This window comes from Tetrao urogallus, assembly GCF_951394365.1.
Source record: "Tetrao urogallus genome assembly, chromosome: 1".
Classification (NCBI taxonomy): domain Eukaryota; kingdom Metazoa; phylum Chordata; class Aves; order Galliformes; family Phasianidae; genus Tetrao; species Tetrao urogallus.
The window spans coordinates 81962920-81981121 of NC_136813.1; the positions used below are offsets into that span (position 1 = coordinate 81962920).

Here is an 18202-nt window from a genome sequence, read left to right on the forward strand (position 1 = left end):
AATTAATATAACCTTGTTTCCAGTTAGATTACCATACCACTATTCATAAATGACAGTTGGAGATGCTCAGATGACAAATGAAATCACATTATTTCAGAAGACTTCTGAAACAGTAGATATTCTACATGCCTAATCATTTAAATTTACAGCAACGTAAGAAAAAAAAAAACATATTAAATCACCCTAACTAGCATGGATTAAAACTAGGAAAGAAAATAGCAATAAAGATCAATTATAATTCAGTAGGAAATGAAGTACTAAAAGAGACACAGAGTCCTGATTTTGATAGTTTGGAGGGATAAGGTTTATTTAGGATTTCAGAGAGTTAGTATTTCACTAGCATGGAAGGACATAATTGGCTTTTCTGCTGCAGTACTTTCTGGTACAGTGAAGAATAAAGAATCAGTTTGTACAGCAGGACTATCACCAGATAAATCCCACGCAATAAGCAGAAACAGAGTGCCAAGTTCCAGGTTACAGCTTATATCAATACGGCTGAATTTTAGACCTTACACATAATTATGTACTTTTATCTACCAAGATGAAAGCGGAGGGGGAAAAAAAGTTAACTACATCTACACTGGAGGTTAGAAATACACATTGCAAGTCATAGAATCACAGAATGGTTTGGTTTAAGAGGGACATGAAAGACCACCCAGATTCCAACCCCCTGCCATGGCATTTAAGTTAAACAGTTTTGGAGAAATAAAACTATTGAAGCAGGTCCAGAGGGCCACAAAGATGATCAAAGGGCTGGAGCACCACTCCTATGTAGAAAGGTTAAGGGAGCTGGGCTTGTTTAGCTTGGAGAAGTCTACAGGGAGGCCTCATTGAGGCCTTCCAGTACTTAAAAAGGAACTTATAGGCAGGAGGGAGACCAAGCTTTTACCTAAAAGAGATGAGATTTAGGTTAGATGTCAGGGGGAAATTTTTCACTTCCAGTGTAGTGAGACCCTGGTCCGGGCTGCCCAGAGAAGCTGTGGTGCCCCATCCTTGGGGGCGCTCAAGGCCAGGTTGGATGGGGCCCTGGGCAGCCTGAACTGGGGGGGGGGGCAGCACCGTCTACAGCAGGGGTTGGGTTGGGTGGGCTTTGGGGTCCCTCTAACTGAAATACAATCCATCATATTAAGCCGCTCCCCATCATATTTGAAAAGTTGTGGCTGTCAGGTGAGGCCCCAGATGACTGCAGGAAGGGTCACATCACTCCCCTTTAAAAGAAAGGGAGCAAGGAGGACCCAGGGAACTACATGCCGGTGAGTCTCACCTCTGTGCCTGGGAAGATCATGTAACAGATCCTCCTGGACAACATACTTGATCGCATGAAGAATGAATGCGTGATCCGAGACAACTACCACGGTTTCACCAGGGGAAGGTCCTGTTTAACTAATCTGGTGGCCTTCTATGATGGAGTGACAGCATCAGTGGACATAGGAAAGGCAACCAATATCATGAACCTGGACTTGAGCAAGGCCTTTTACATGGTCCCCCACCACATCCTTATCTCCAAATTGGAGGAATATGGATTTGATGGGTGGACCACTCAATGGATAAGAAACTGGTTGACAGGCTCCAGACAGAACCATTAATCACCACCCTCTATGTCCAGGTGGAGGCCAGTAACGAGCAGCGTCCCCCCAGGGGTCTGTCTTGGGACCGGTGCTCTTTAACAACTTTATCAATGACATCAACAACAGAATTGAGTGCACCCTCAGCAAGTTTGCTGATGAAACCAAGCTGAGTGGTGTGGTTAACAAGGTGGAAGGAAGGGATGCCATTCAGAGGGAACTCAAAAGGCTTGAAAGGTGGGCCTGGGTGAACCTAATGAGGTTCAATGCAGCAAAGTGCAAGGTTTTGCACTTGGGCCAGAGAATCCCAGGCATCCATACAGACTGGAAGGAGCGGTCCTTGAGAGCAGCCCTGCAGGTCCTGATGGATGAAAAACTGAACACGAGCCAGCAGTGTGCTCTTGCAGCTGGGAAAGCAAATGGTATCCTGGGCTCCATCAGAAGAGGAGTGGCCAGCAGGGGAGAGGAAGGTGATTGTCCCTCTTTACTCTGCTCTTGAAAGACCCCATCTGTAGTACTGTGTCCAGGTCTGGAGCCCCCAGTACAAGACAGACAGCTGCTGGAGAGGGTCCAGAGGAGAGCCACAAAGATGATCAGAGGACAGGAGCACCTCCGCAACGAAGACAGGCTGAGGGAGCTGGGCTTGTTTTAGCCTGGAGAAGAGAAGGCTGCAGGGGGACCTCATTGCAGCCTTCCAGTACCTAAAGGGAGCCTACAAACAGGAGGGGGAGTCAACTCTTTGAAAGGGTAGAAAATGGCAGGACAAGGGAAAATGGTTTTAAGTTGAAGATTTAGGTTAGATGTCAGGTGGAAATTCTTTACAGAGAGAGTGGTGAGGTGCTGGAACAGGCTGCCCCAGAGAGGTTGTGGATGCCCCGTCCCTGGAGGTGTTCAAGGCCAGGCTGGATGGGACCCTTGGGCAGCCTGGTCTGGTATTAAATGGGGAGGTTGGTGGCCCTGCCTGTGGCAGGGGGTTTGGAGATTCATGATCCTTGAGGTCCCTTCCAACCCAGCTCATTCTACGACTCTAGGATAAACTAAAACAGAAGCCTTAAAATGTAACCTATTTTTACATTTAAATCTTACACGTTGTACATATCCTTGTATTATTCATGAAATAGTGTTGTGTGATTCTAAAGTAATGTTTCAGATCCTGCTTATAATTTTTAAATCAGTATGCTTGAGCATTCCACTTTTATCAAACTTCTAACTTCTGAATTTTCTATGCAGATGCTGAAAAGAATATCAACCACTAGCTCAGCAAAATTAAAACAATATTTGTATAGTCATTACTTTGTTCTCATCTAATCCACAAAACAGGAAACCTCTGCAAAGACAATGACCATTTCAATATCATATGATTTAAAAAAAAAAAAAAAAAGGAAGGAAAACTCAGGAGATTCGGAGAGTTCTTAGAGAAAGTAAGTCAATGGTTGATAAAATTGGAATGCCTGTGCTGTTATATTCATGGTTTACTAGATGCTAACTGGTAGTTACGAAGTAGCATTTTGCTTCTCATTTCTATATTACAATCAGCCAGTGTAAACACAGAAAAAAACATGAGAAGCTTTCAATATCTATCATGACTTTAAGGTGAAAAATATGCTTAAGAGAACACAATTTGAACACATTACTTTTACAAAAAGAAACATGCACCTCTGGATGATGGCAAGAATTAGAGACAAAATTGAACTTGTGGGCTGAAATAAAAAGCCATTTCCCAAGACAGAAGAGGAAAGTGGAAACAAAAATGCAATTGTAACAATGCATGCACCTCCATAACAGAGATAAGCAGATAACTTTTCCATATTCCAATTTCATAAGCTAAAAATCTACACTTCTGTGTATTAGTTATTGTTCAACTGTTTTGAATTTCACACAGAAAGAATATTTATTAAGCCTTGATAGTTCACTCCAGCAACTACTGGGTAAACAAACTACAAGATAAATTGAAGTTGTATGCACTAAACTTAAAGATAATTTATTCCATTCTCTAGCAAAAAACGAGAGCATGGCATTCCTAGGTTTGTCAAACCCTTCTCAGGAGTCTTCAATAACCAAGATTCCAAAATAATTTACCTGAAAATATGACCCCTTTTGCTATAGAGTTTTTATCTCAAATTTAATCCACCTGTCATAATTTACACTCATTATTCATTCCTATCTACTACAATGATACTACCATATGTTAACAGTATTCTATTTAATTTTTTTTTTTTTTTTGTACTTTCTGGACTTCTAATCATTTCTATTGCTTTTATTGATCCACTTCTTTCTCTGAGCACAGCAACTCAAACAGGAAGCGTTGTAAGTATTATTAGCACTAAACAATTATTTTACCTGTTTTACTTACGTTATTTCTATGACTTACTCCAATTTATATATCTGTCTCCCTCACAATGACATTACAAATTTCAAGATCAGGTTGAACGGGACCCTGGGCAACTTGAGCAGGTGCCTGTTTTAGTGGATGGCCACCCTGACTATGGCAGTAGGGTTGGTAGTAGCTGAACTTTGAGGTCCTTTCCAACCCATGCCATTCTATGATTTTATGACACAAGATATACCCAACTAATACAACAGGTTTGTTGAGGTTCATAATATGAAAGCCTACCTCTTTTGGTGTGAAGGACAACGAGCACTGCAGGGATGACTTTCCCTGTAAAGTAACTGAATGCAAATGAGTCTTTGAAGAACCGCTGTCAACCTCTGTCAAACAAAAGTCAGAATCACATTACAGGTGCCTTTGTACTAAATATCAATCTTGTAAGAATTGCAGTAATTTTAAGTGATGTCCACCACAGATATATATATACAGCAGATGTTTATCATCAAGATATGAATGAACAGAATATTTTCATAAGCATTCTGGAGTTAACTTTCAGAAGTGATAACAACAGTAACTTTAATGAAAGTCATAAAATAGTCAGCTGAAGTTTTTTCCCCCTAAATGACTTCTAGCCTTTACCAGTTTAGGCTTCCTTAATTCTTTAGGCTTTTGGGTCCTATTTTAAAAACACTAACAGAAGCATGAAGTAAACCTCCTCTGAGGACAATATTCACTCTGTGACAAAACCATCTGAACAATATGGGATATCACGTTATTCGTTTCAAGCACAAAGTCTGATCTAGAAATCATGTAATGAATCAATTCCCAGGGTGGTTAGTTGTCTACCATAGACAGTCTTACAGACTTTTAATTAAGATAACTGACTAAGGGCCTTCACTTTCCCTTTGAAATCTATTGTGTGGTAAGGAGATCCCTTTGTTCTCATCAGATTACTTTTTGTGATCATCCACATTTAGTTCTACATAAGGATATAAATAGAAATTAAAATACTGGCTTGCACAAGTGTTCCAATTTCCTGAGCTTGCAGTAACAAGAGGCTGAATGAACATAGCTGAAAAATCTTTCATGTGTAAGTATATCACAGACAATACCAGGACTGAATTAAAAAAGGGATGAGCAACAACGAATGAAGAATAAGAAACTGTAGTCATATCAAGAAACAAAGAATAGCAGCCAAATTCCTTATACTGCTCCAATGCCATCCTAATTTGGGCATTATGTAAAAGAGACCCTGTGATTAACTCTGACTCCTTGAAGTTTTATAAAAAAAGTCCAGAACACCATAATGATGATGAATTAACTTAAAAGTAAATATTATCAAAACAGGGGCAAAAGTCTAAGAATAGGAAATAAGTGTAGTTGACATTCTGTTTTTTGTTTTTTGTTTTTTTTTAATTTTAACTGGCGTGAGGGTATTCAGACATTTTTAAAAGCCTTTGCAACCATAGGCGAAAAAAATAATAATAATAATCTACAGGAAACTATTTTCCAAATGCTTAATTTTAGCAAATGTCATTTTTTACATTAAACCACTGTTCAATACAAAATAATTGCCTTACATTTTCTGTAAATTATAACATTTATATGCCAGAAATATTCTCACAGGTTTTCTCTTAACATTATCCCATTTTTTTTTATTCAGTGAAAATTGATACAACAAAAGCCAATACCTGTCTTGTCATCCTTGTTAGAATCAAGTTTAAAATCCTTATACTTCAAAAAATCAAATAACACTTTGGTACATGCTTGTCCTTCATTCTGCAGTAAAAATGGAATTGATTTTGTAGAACCAACATAAACACCACCAAAATCAAATTGTTCCTGTAAGTTTAAAGAAGAAAAAAAAAAAAAGCCTGTAGTTGAACAGAACTTGAACTATATTTTTCACAGATTTACCATCAGGCAGACATCTCAATTGATCAATTGTTTTGCCTAGCCCTTATCTTGAAATTATTTCCAAGGTAGCAAACACAACAGTTAAGAATTCAATATAGAAATCCAGTTGCAGCATCACAAGGGTTTTCTTCTTTCAATAAATAGATCAGTGGATCCACTTACCGCTATCCTACATTTTTCTCCGTAACTAACTTAAAGAAATCCTCTCTGTATTAATACAATTATTTTTCCCAAGTGTTCAAGTCCAAAGGTTAGAGTTAACTCTTAGTGTAACTTCCACATGTATGTTTAGTTTTTAATTTCTCCTCCTAAGTTACTTTCCTTCATTTGATAATTTTCCTCAGGAAGTTCACACAGGAAATAAAAACAGAAAATACGAAGTAGAGAAGAAGCACTTTGACATCAAGGTAATGCAAAACACTACAAGTCTTACCAATTGCTAGAATGTCTTCATACTTACCACATCAATCTTTATCTCAGGGGTATCTACAAATCCACTGATCCTAAGCATTAGTACTCCTGAGTTTCGAATTGCTACCTAAGTTAACAAAGAAGTGTGATTGTTGACAAGGTCATTTTAACATAAAAGTCTCATCAAATTAGCCACAACTACAAGTAAAAACAAAACAAACAAAGAAGACATATCTGGATAGTTGTTGCTATCAATAAAGCTCCAAAACAGCTAGTCTTCTGCAGAAAAAGCAAACGTGGCAGGAAGTTGTATCACTAGAATGAGTGGTATTCTCTAACAGAATAAAGCTGAATGGATGGATTAGTTCTATTCAGCAAACATGAAGACAAGCACGCAGCAGATCTGTAGGCAAAATCCTTGAGGGAATTGCTGGTGCAAAACAGATGCTGTTGTCTGAGGCAATGTTTGTTAGAAGTGGAATGAAAAAAAATGATCATTAGGTTCAATGAGCATAATGTAGGCAGCCACAGAAGACCGGAGAATCCAGGATTAAGGTCAAAAAAGGTAATAAAGATCAACCCCAACAGTAGAAATCTTTTTTTCTTTCCCCTACTTATCTGACTATAGACAAGTTCAGGAAGCAGACATGCAGAAAACAAACCAGGATTGAATGTTTATTGCACTCCTATTATCAGATCAAGTTTACTAGTTATTCATTTCTAAATTAACTTCATTCTGTAATTTAAAAAAAAGTAGTCAAAAATGAATATTTCAGTCCTGCAACTGCATTAAACACTAAAACTGTGCAAATGATTCTATGAAAACAATGAAATGTTAGTTTCAACGGCTTGCCAACAATATGACATGAATCGGCTCAAGTGAGAGGCTGTTCAGATACTTCTGTTATTGGTCTCAGTACTGCTCTGACCAGCTTACAAGCCATCAACAACTGTGAGAAATTCCCCCTTCCCCCTCCAAGGATTAGAACACCAGAGGAAAGCTTCAGAGATGATCAAGTGTACATACATATCAACATACAAGCATACAGATTTGAATACCTCCACTCTTGTATCAAAATTCATTTTTGCATTCGGAGTGAAACTGATTTTGAGATCAGCACAGCCTCCCACAGGTACCACTCCTTCAAAAGGGGTGATGACCATTCCAGGCAATGGATTTGAATCAATAACCTTCAAACACAAACATGAGATAGTAGTAGTACTGAAATAATAATAATTCACTGCTAAAAACAATACCTGTATCTATCATAAAGTTTTTATATGAAGATTCACCTTGTAAGAATAGCATCCAATAAACAAATAAACATGACTGGTGCAAATAAAAATAAATTAATCAAATAGTACCAAAATGAAGTACAAGCAGCAGTTCTATGGATTTTCCTGAAAACAATATCAGTCACTATATAAGTATAGCAAATCATTCTGTGATCAGAAGAACGGATATGGTTAGGTTTCGTACTAATTCATGTTTTATGCCTTTACCTGCCCCAGCATTTTATCCACCTCTTATCTAAACCATAACACAGTCAACCCTCCTCTCAGCTGTTAGTCTAGTAAAGTAATCACATTTGCTGGGGCCAAACATTCAACCCGTTCATTCTCACATACTAAATCCCTCCTCATTAGGTACATGAATATAGGATTCTTCCTTCACCACTGGGTTTCATAAAGCTTCCAGAATCTCCTAGATCATTAACACCTTGTCGGATTTGGTATAACAGATAGTGAAGAATCCCTCTGCTTATCTATCTTTCTGTGATCTTTTTTCTTCAAAAACTAAGATAAAATAAAGGTCATCCAATAACTGAGAATGAAAAACTGCAACAATCTGATAAAAATGAACTCCCTCCTCCCCCCCACATCAATAATTAAACGTGCTGAAAATACTTCTAGCTTACTTGGAAGTAGGCATGATTGTATCCTATGTTACAAAGAACAGCAGTCTTACAAGTAGGTAAAGCCAGTGCACAGTGACTGAAGGGTACCCATTGTTCCATAAATCGAACTTTTGTAGGACCAAGCTATCAAAATAATGAAAAAAAAAAGAAAATAAGCAAGTTAAATCACATGTTATAAAGTATAAATAATCAGCCCAATTTTGTTTTCAATAATAAGCTGACTTATCTGTTAAAATGTATAAGTTATAACTACTCAAACAGAAAAATACAGGTTGAGTATGTGATGAGATTTACACAACCTATTGAATCTATCTAGATTCAAAGTGATCAGACATAAACCTTTATATGTTTCTGAGTTAAGATAAATTAAAAAATATTCTCATTAAATCTAAAACCACAAGCTCCCTGATTTTTTTATGATGTGTGATGATGTGTGAGCAGAACAATAGACTTCAGAGATTTAGAATATTCATGGTTTTACTGCATTAAACATTAAACTAAAACTGACATGTTTTAGATATTCTTTTGAAGTCTTGGAAATTGCCATATGAAGCTACTCAGAGAAGAAAAAAAAGGATGCAGAACTATCAAAAGGAAGTTTCCTTGGCACTCAAAATGGAAATACTACACAGCAAGCAGTCAGTAGAATTATAATAAGTAAAATCAGTCTAATTCATACTTCCTGACACATGTAACACTACATATCAAATGATTCAACTAAGCTGAATTTCTTTTCTGGAACACCATTCTTTTCTCATACAATTCCTTCTGTAAATTTATTCTGCTCCACCTTAAAATAGTTTGAGATTGACAAAATTACCTATCAGCCAATCAACAGTTGCTATCCTGAAGCTATTCAAAGAATGATATTTTTTTTAATTTTCTTTCTCCTTCATTTGTATCCCTACAACATACACATAAAGAACTGTTATACCACCTCTCAACCTCCGTTTCTTTATATAAGTAAATCAAGAACTGTTACAGCATAAGATATAAGGACCACTCAGTTGTGATGCTAAAGGAAAATACACTATCACAGACGAGAGACAGACAAAGCATCTTTGTCTTGTCACCAATTCTTCAGAGCAATATACTTTTTGTAAATGTGTCATATAGAATATATGAAATTGAAATATTTTTAAATATACAGCCATAGAGCTAGATGTAAGAAGTTACTTATTAAAGAAATTTGCTTCTCTAAGCCCACTGTATGAAGCGTTACCTTTGCAAAACATTTCAAGTTAGTTGTGTTTCCTTTACGCACACACAAATTGAATTCTCCTGCTTCTGCAGAGTTGAATCCCGGATGCCAAACAACTTCACACTCCAGGTCACTATAGGGTTCCACAAAGCCTAAATAAATAATTTACACACTACATCATATACATTTATAATTATCAAATTATATTACATAATTACAAATAACACAAGGACATTAAAATTAACAACCTTCTATTACTGAAGACAAAACCAACATTTCAAAGATGCCAAACAGTACAATGAATTAAATAATATTAGCATCTGAATTCTCAAGATAAGTGTAATATCTCACTTTACTAGAGTCCTTAGAGTAAATCACATGCAAATTTCATCGGTATGTTTTTAGCCAGAAATTACTCAATTGAAAGGACAATCCTTGTAAAATACCACGTCTGGGAAGGAGCATATGCTTCTGCTTGCTTTCAGTTGACTACAAACTCAAAATAGCTTACCTCTCAAGAATCAGAGCACACCAAGCTTCTCATCCAACCAAGTCTTTCTTGAACTGAATAATGCCAACTCAGAAATTTTTTTTGTTATTGTTGTTTGTTTTAAAACAAAAAAAAACAAAAAACTCCAACCTATTCCTACAGAACAATACTTTTCAAAGGAAAAAAAATCTCACGTTTTTTAATAAACATTGATCTATACTGCAAGTGGAAAGTAATCCTAATTATACTTGTGTCACTCACACATTAACTTCTACTTTTTAGATATCAGCAAATTGAGCTCAGAAACATGGTGACATAAGACCTGTTTGTTGGCTATGGAAACATCAAACTGGACATAAGGTGAAATGGGTTTATATATGGAAAGCTGCTCTGGTATCAACACCCCAATCTGATACTACCTGATAATATATTGATGCTGACTCAAATATAAAAACAGAGTTCATAGCTTCAGATGAATGTTTGTATTATTTAAGATTATTGACATTCAAGATACACATTGTAATTGCATAGTATACCTTTGGTTGGCTGTATAGAAAATGCAGTTCCTTTTTGTGTAGTTATAGGTATCCAAGTAAACTCAGCAGAACAGTTTCCTGGATTGCATACTCTGACTGTTGTTCTAAATTCTGTCTCTTCCAGGTAGCCGGGAATTGGGTTTAAAATCAATTCTCTTGCAGACAGATGAAGTTCAACAGGCACTACGTTTGCAATAACCAGCACATGCCCAGGATGCTTCTTGTTTATTGTGTAAGTGAAAGATCTGTAGCATAAAAAAAAATTTGTATGCATTTCTGAATAGTTTTTCTGTATTTATTATGTTGTAGTGAAAGTAAAATTTTTATGAAGTATAATCATTAAGAAGACAATTACGAAGCAAATGAGCATGAATACCGTTAAAACTGACAAGAAAAAGTTACCTATAATTGATCCGCATGTAACTTAAACCATCTGATTGGTGAAGATCATCCCAATGAATTACCAACTTCATACTGCTCTTTCACAAGCACTAGTAATCTGAGAGTCCCGTCTTGATACTAAAAAGCTAGTAAATGGTTTGTCTACTTATTTAGCCAGAAAGAAGTGCATGATATAAGCACAGATGCAAAAAGATTATGATAGAAGGAGCACAGTATTTTCACAAAGATTCTCACAACAAATAAACTGAAATAGCAAACTCTAAACTCTTTTCTCCTGATAATCTGCGGCACTATGGCTATAAAACTTGCAAAATTTTTCAACATAAATCTGCATAAGTTACTGATATTACCACATGTGTACATTCATAATTTTATCATACTTACACCAGTGTAAACTAGTCACTGTTTTTTTTCCTACTAATAAAAACTTAAGACATAAATCAAGACAAATATAAGAAGCCTTACTTTTTAAACATTCCACAAAATTTTGCCTCAAATTCTACTGGAATAAAGGTCTTTGTAAGAGGAGGCACCACCTGACACAATGGACCCAATATCTCCAATTCATCAATTTCAATCTCAATTTGTATCCATATATGAACCAACAAGTTATTGGTGATATGCAGTTTTCTGACAGTTGTAGAGTGCACACAAACATCACCAAAGTTCATAGTAGAAGGACCTGGAATATATTAGAAATGCAATCTTCAATATTAAATTAAATCAACATTCTCATTGAAACAATTTAGTCTTCCCCATTACAGAAATAGTCAGTAGCAGAACAAATTAACTTAAGATTTGGAAGTATATTTTTTCCTTAATTAACCAGATATTTAAGTTGTTAGTTAAGTTGTTAGACAAGCAACAAATCAAAATAAAACTGAACTTTTTTTATTGCTTTTTGAGATGTGACAATTTGCTTTCTACAATACACGTAATCTGGTGGCGACAAAGTGATCTCTACTGTATTTACTGCTATCACCATTCATCATGCTGGTCTGCAGACTTCAAGCGCTTTGCATTAACCAAATATTTTACAAAACCCCAAATATTTGTTTGTATTCATATATTGAATTTATTCTACTTTACCCCAGGTATACAGTATATACAACTACAATAGTCAAGTTCTGGCTTCACTGAAAATTCTAAAGACAACCCAAAAAGCAATGAAATTTTTCGCTTCACAGCTAAATGATATCATATGCCCCTCAGACCTTAAAACAGAACTGCTTTACTACAAAGTGCTGTTAATAGATGAGACCCTCATAGACTTTAGAAGGTGTCACGCTTCCCATCACAGAGCATTCAACTAGAATTACTTTGAAGGATGATCCTGAAAAAGTTTTACTTTGAGGTATTACTGTTCACTGCTATCTTTAAGAAACATTCTGAAGACTCCAAGCAACCCTGTCGATACTACTGCTGGTCTAGATACCGTGCATTAACTAGCCGTAATAGAAGGCCTTATATTATGCTGCATTCATTTGTCCATAATGGGCTATAGCAGAACTGGCCTTTAAAGGAAGCTCACCTTTCACATGTCCAACCTAATTCTACCTCTGTATTTTCTGTTGGGTACAAAGTTTTAGTTAAACACTACTGTAGGTATCAAGCTACCACTGAACTAAGCTATTTTTTGTTAAAGGTGAAAAGCTGTGGAAGCACTTTGTGTTACTACAAATAAGCATTTTTATAACAACTGTATGCATTTAGTGACAAGAATAAAAATATTACCAACTAGTATTTGATGAAGCTGTTTGGGTGTCAAAGTTAGATTACAATCATCCTTTTCTTGAGTAGAAGAAGGCACAGAATTAAGCCCGCTCGAAATCTGGAATAAACACACAGAACATCTTCTCAGAACAGGATAAAAATTCTTGTTCTTTTTTATTATAGCAAATACATTATGCTTATATAACTACTCAAGCACTCAACTTACTTCCTTGACTGAAGCACTTGCTGCCAATTTTTGACTAGTTAACAGACAATTCTCATCCGAAGAAAGCTTTCTCAACTGTAGCTTCTCCTTGGGAAAATCTGTGACTGAGATCTTTGGTGACATAATCTCTTCAGCTGGTCTAAAATCTATGCTCATAGAATTATTATAAATATAAAACTGCCTACAGAGAAGGGAGAAAAAAATTGTATGGAAACCTGTAAGTTTGAGCATTCTATGTTCTACTCACTAAAGTACCTCAGATTTATTTTTTTAAGATAACAAATAACACTGTATAATCAATGAATATTAAGATGTTATAATTACAAAATAAGAGAGTTTGGCAAAGCAGATAATTATAGAATCACCAAGGTTGGAAAAGACCTAAAAGATCATCCAGTCCAACCGTTCACCTATCACCAATAGCTCCCACTAAACCATGTCCCTCAACGCAACATCCAGTCTTTCCTTGAACACCCCCAGGCTCAGTGACTCCACAACCTCCCTGGGCAGTGCATTCCAGTGCATGACCACCCTTTCTGAAAAGTAATACTTCCTAATGTCCAGCCTGAATCTCCCCTGCCATAGCTTGAAGCCATTCCCTCTGGTCCTATCACTTATGACACGAGAGAAGAGGCCGACCCCCAGCTCACTACAACCTCCCTTCAGGAAGTTATAGAGAGCAATGAGGTCTCCCCTGAGCCTCCTCTTCTCCAGGCTGAACATTCCCAGCTCCTTCAGCCTCTCCTCATATGGCCTGTGTTCCAGACCCCTCACCAGCTTTGTTGCCCTCCTTTGAACACGTTCCAGGGCCTCAATATCTTTCCTGCAGTGAGGGGCCCAAGATAATGATAACAAAGAGAGAATAGAAAGCTTACCCCTATCCTGGGCTCACTTACAAAACTCCAGCAGAGCAGATCTCCAGAAGAGATCCTACCCCACTGGTAACAAGCTTTTAAATGGGTCTAGGAGAGGTGCAGCCAAGCTCCACCCCTTCCGGCAGCACAGCTGAATTGCCTTCACCTGTGCTCCTGTGGCTGACTCAGTGTTCGCCTCAGGTGATCAATCAGAGGTACAGGCTGTGACTCAGCAGTTCCCATGCAAACACTAAGTGAGAATATTTCATTATAAAATGAATCTCAAATATAACAAATGTACTAAAAAGTCTCTCATTATATTGTTTAGACAAGGACTACACTGTTGCATGGTTGCAGATATCGCTTTGCTAAATGTGTTACAAGCATTATGGCTACAAGAACGTACATATTATATCATGTCAAAAGTAAACCTTAGAGAACAATAAAGTTGTCAAGTTAAACACTGAAAAGACAGCAAATGCCAATATTACAGAGGATCCTTTAACTGCATATGCATATACTGGACCACTTACAGCCTAGTTTTCAGAGCAAGTAATTTTTATTGCTCAAAGTTAAACTCCAATCTATTTCACCTGTAACCAGAGATTTTAAACTTTCAGAGATCTTAGGCAGATGCTTCATATCAAGTACTTGGAGAATTATAACTAAGTTCAATAACAACTGTGAAATTCATCTGAAAACTGAAATATTCATTTCTGCGCTTGCTCCTCAAGAAATACCTTAAATATGCCATGGTCACATAAGTTTACAATTTACAGTCACATAAACAGCCCATGCACTACACAACAACAGTTCCTTTGTGTCCGCATAAAAAAAATAAAGATGCATTCACCTCTGGCATACCATGTCTGAATCATAATGTAATCCCAATTTACACTGTTCTGTGCATATACAATAACCTTCTGCCCCTTAATTTTTAAATAACAGGTTTTGCAGACTTACCAGTCTTTAAGGTATAACTTTTCTTCAGAAGGGAGGCTTCATAAGATTTTTTTTTTTCCTCCCCTCTTATTTTTTTTCTTAAACATAATTAAAAACATCAGTGCTGCCATGTCTAGCTTTCCCAGGTTTTGTTCTGCAGTACACCAAGCAAATAAATTCTCACTTTATAAAATTTGTGAAAATTAAGACTAGGATGCCAATACGATCCTGCTACTTTACACAAATTAAGTTGTAACTCACATACTGAATACATCACTATAGCGGAGCTGCACATGCTGATTAAAAATGCATATATTTCTTACATATAAAAAAAGAAACAAATATAGTCAATAAGATGTTTTTGCAATGATCTATAACCAACTCCTCCTAGAGTTTATAAAAGCCCAAAATATTTATTTATCCTTTAAATAAAGTCGTACCTGGTGGCATCTTTCTGTAAGCGATGCTGCCTTAAACTAGAAATGAAATCTGCATAGTATTCCTTATGTACTTCCTTAGACAGCAGTTCACAGTCAGTATAAGAAAACTCTGGATCCACATAATTATATCTCTCAGTCTTCGTAAAAATAGTCCTAAAAGTTTAGAGAGAATTTTAGTTTCATTATTTGTATAAGATGAATCTGGGTCTTTTAGAACTAAAACACATTGATTTTGCTATATACATATATTTATATATTTCACTGCAAACATATGGCTGATTATTAATATTTAACCTCGTAAAGGCAACCGAAATGAATAACTGAAACTGTAATAGCTGCATTTATAGTTTCACACACAAAAAGTCAAGTCAATAAATGCCTGTGCAAGAGAATCAAGGTCCACTAGACTGCAATGAATTTTAAAGAACATAGTTTGAAAAAATATCTGTCATATAAGTAACCAATCTTAATCTACAATGTAATATATATGTTTATTTTCAAATATTATCCTTTGCTTAATTTGTTACCTGTACTTTTTATTTCGTTCACTAGGTCTAATGCTGGTTGAGCGGTCATTAGGAAAAGCTATAAGTGCATCCCCCTTACAATTCCTGTTTATTTGATGAGTATGAATTTGTGTTTTGGTTGACTTAAGAATTGCCATAGGTGCAATGTCAGTGCACTGTCTCATGTCATCAGCTACAAACCGTCCAGTTGCATTGGTAATCACTGGTGTTATACCTTAAAATTCAAATAAAACATGTTACATATATTTGTAATGTTGAATCAGAATTCAAAGTACTACAGAAGAAAAATACTTTGTAATTTATAACAGTCCACTCAGCAGCCCAACAATTGCGTTCATCCATCCCACTGATCTTTCACTGGACAAGAGGACCATTCTAAGAGCCAACTACTTTCACCATCGTCAAATACACACACACACATTACAGACCAAACAGCTTGTATTGCGTTCAGCTGGAGCACTATTTGCCATTCTCCAAACTATAGGATTGACTACAATCACTTCTATTGCACAGGTAGATAACTTACAAGAACCTTCATTTCAGACCTTCCCTGACTCCACCAAATACACAGACAAGAACAAAAACTCATCCACACAGACTTGGAGAAAGGAACAAGAAACTTCAATTAGCTCCCATATTTCAAAAAAGCTTAAAAGCCTAACCTCTTTATAAGTCTTCAAGTTGGAAAAAAAAAAAAAAATAGGACTGATAGAATGAATGGAAGAAAACAGCAGTTAGAAAAGCTGACAGTTACTTGGGGCTTTGAATGTGAGAGAGTAATAAAGAAATATCAATAAGCTTAAACTCTGATGATTATTACTATTCAAAAAACATTTTATGCATATGTACGTGTGTCACGTGTGCACACAAGTTATATTTATATATACATTGCTGGCTACAACTGACGTGGAAAAAACTGAGGTACCGAACTTTTTTTTGCCTCAGTCTCAGGCAAGTGCTCTAACTGCACCACTCAAGTAATAAAAGGCAAAGGCAGGGACTGGGAGAATGAAGAATCAGTTGCAGGAGACCGCCTGAGAAACTTGAAAGCGTACAAATTCATGGGACCTAATGAGATACATCCAAGTATCCTAAGGAAAGTGCTGCACTAAGTTGCTAAGCCACTATTCATCATACTTGAGAAGTTGCAGCAGTCTGCTGAAGTCTCTGCTGCCTGGAATAGACGAAACATGACCTGGGGAACTACAGGCCAGTCAGTCTCAGCTCTATGCCCAGTAAGATCATGGAGACTATGCTAACGCACATAGAAAATAAGAGATGACAGCAAACATGGCTTCACTATTTAACATCTTTGTTAGCATTATGAACAGCGGAACAGAGCAAATCTACCAGTGACACGAAGCTGAGCAGTACAATTGACAGAAAAGAAAGGCTTCCATCTGGAGCCTTCAACAGTCCCTCCAACAAGTTCAACAAGGTCAAGTGCAAGGTCCTACATGTGGTCCAGGGTAATTCTAAAGAGAAACACAGGCTGACTACAGAACACACTGAGAGCAGACCCAAGGGGAAGTTACAGAATGATAGAATCCTTAGAGTTGGAAGGGACCTCTGGAGGCCATCTAGTCCAACTCCTTTCAATGAACAGGGATATCCACAGGTAGATTAGATCGCCCAGGGACTGATATAGCCTCACCTTGAAAGTCTCCAGGGATAGGGCATCAACCACATTACTAGGCAACCTGTTTTTAGTGCCTCACCGCTCTCACTGTAAAAGATTTTTTTCTTATATCTAACCTAAATATACCCTCTTTGAGCTTGAAAAGATTTCCCCTTGTTCTATCACCACAGACCCTGCTAAAGAGTCCCTTCTGTACTGTAGCTCCTCTTTAGATACTGACAGGCCACTATCAGGTCACCTCACAGTCTTCTCAGCCTGTCCTCATAGGAGAGACGATCCATTCTGTGGCCCTTTTCTGGACATACTCCAGCAGATTCATGTTTCTCCTGTCCTGAGGACTCACATCTAGATGCAGTACTCCAGGTGAGGCCTTACCAGCACAGAGTAGAGGAACAAGATCACCTCCCTCAACTTGCTGGCCACGCTTCTTCGGATGTGGCCCAGGATGCGGTTGGTTTTCTGGGTTGCGAGGGTACACCACTGACTCATGTCCAGCATCCCATCTACCAGTACTCCCAGGTCTTTTTCAGCAGGGCTGTGCTCAATCCTTTCATCCCCCAGCTTTTACTGATAATGGGAGTTGCCCTGACCCAGGGGCAAAACCTTGCATTTGGATTTGTTGAACCTTATGAGGTTCACCTGGGCCCACTGCTCAAGCCTGTCAGGTCCCAAGCAAACTTGCTGAGGGTACACTCGACCCCATCAATATCACTGATGAAGATACTAAAGAGTATCAGTGCCAGCACTGAATCCTGGGGGATGCCATTCATCACCAATCTCCATCCAAACACTGAGCCATTGACCACCTCTTTCTGGATTTGCAGAAGTGCAGCCAGTTCTTCATCCACTGAACAGACCACCCATCAAATCTATATCTTTCCAATTTGGAGAGAAGGATGTTGTAGGCATCCTGCATGCACCTGAGCTCCCCTGGGTTGGCCCTGCTTTCCCACCAGGTGCTCAATCACTGTTTCAAGCCATCATTTAGTATTTCCACTACACCCACCTACAACACTGCATTGAGCTCTGGGGTCCCATGAATAAAACATACATGGACCTGTGGGAGCAAGTCCAGAAGAGGGCCAGATCAC

General features: G+C 37.5%; 1 protein-coding gene across 1 annotated transcript in view; it reads right to left on the reverse strand.

Moving 5' to 3' along the window:
• The window catches only part of CFAP47 (cilia and flagella associated protein 47), a gene marked incomplete at both ends in the record, with an annotated part of 263453 nt that overhangs the window by 225842 nt on the left and 19409 nt on the right, over positions 1–18202 (reverse strand). Inside the window, 12 exon segments of the mRNA XM_079549119.1 lie at positions 4180–4274; positions 5586–5736; positions 6272–6349; positions 7282–7413; positions 8142–8264; positions 9364–9494; positions 10369–10613; positions 11236–11452; positions 12505–12601; positions 12710–12890; positions 14946–15098; positions 15473–15686. Of these exon segments, the coding sequence (XP_079405245.1) occupies positions 4180–4274; positions 5586–5736; positions 6272–6349; positions 7282–7413; positions 8142–8264; positions 9364–9494; positions 10369–10613; positions 11236–11452; positions 12505–12601; positions 12710–12890; positions 14946–15098; positions 15473–15686 (1817 nt within the window).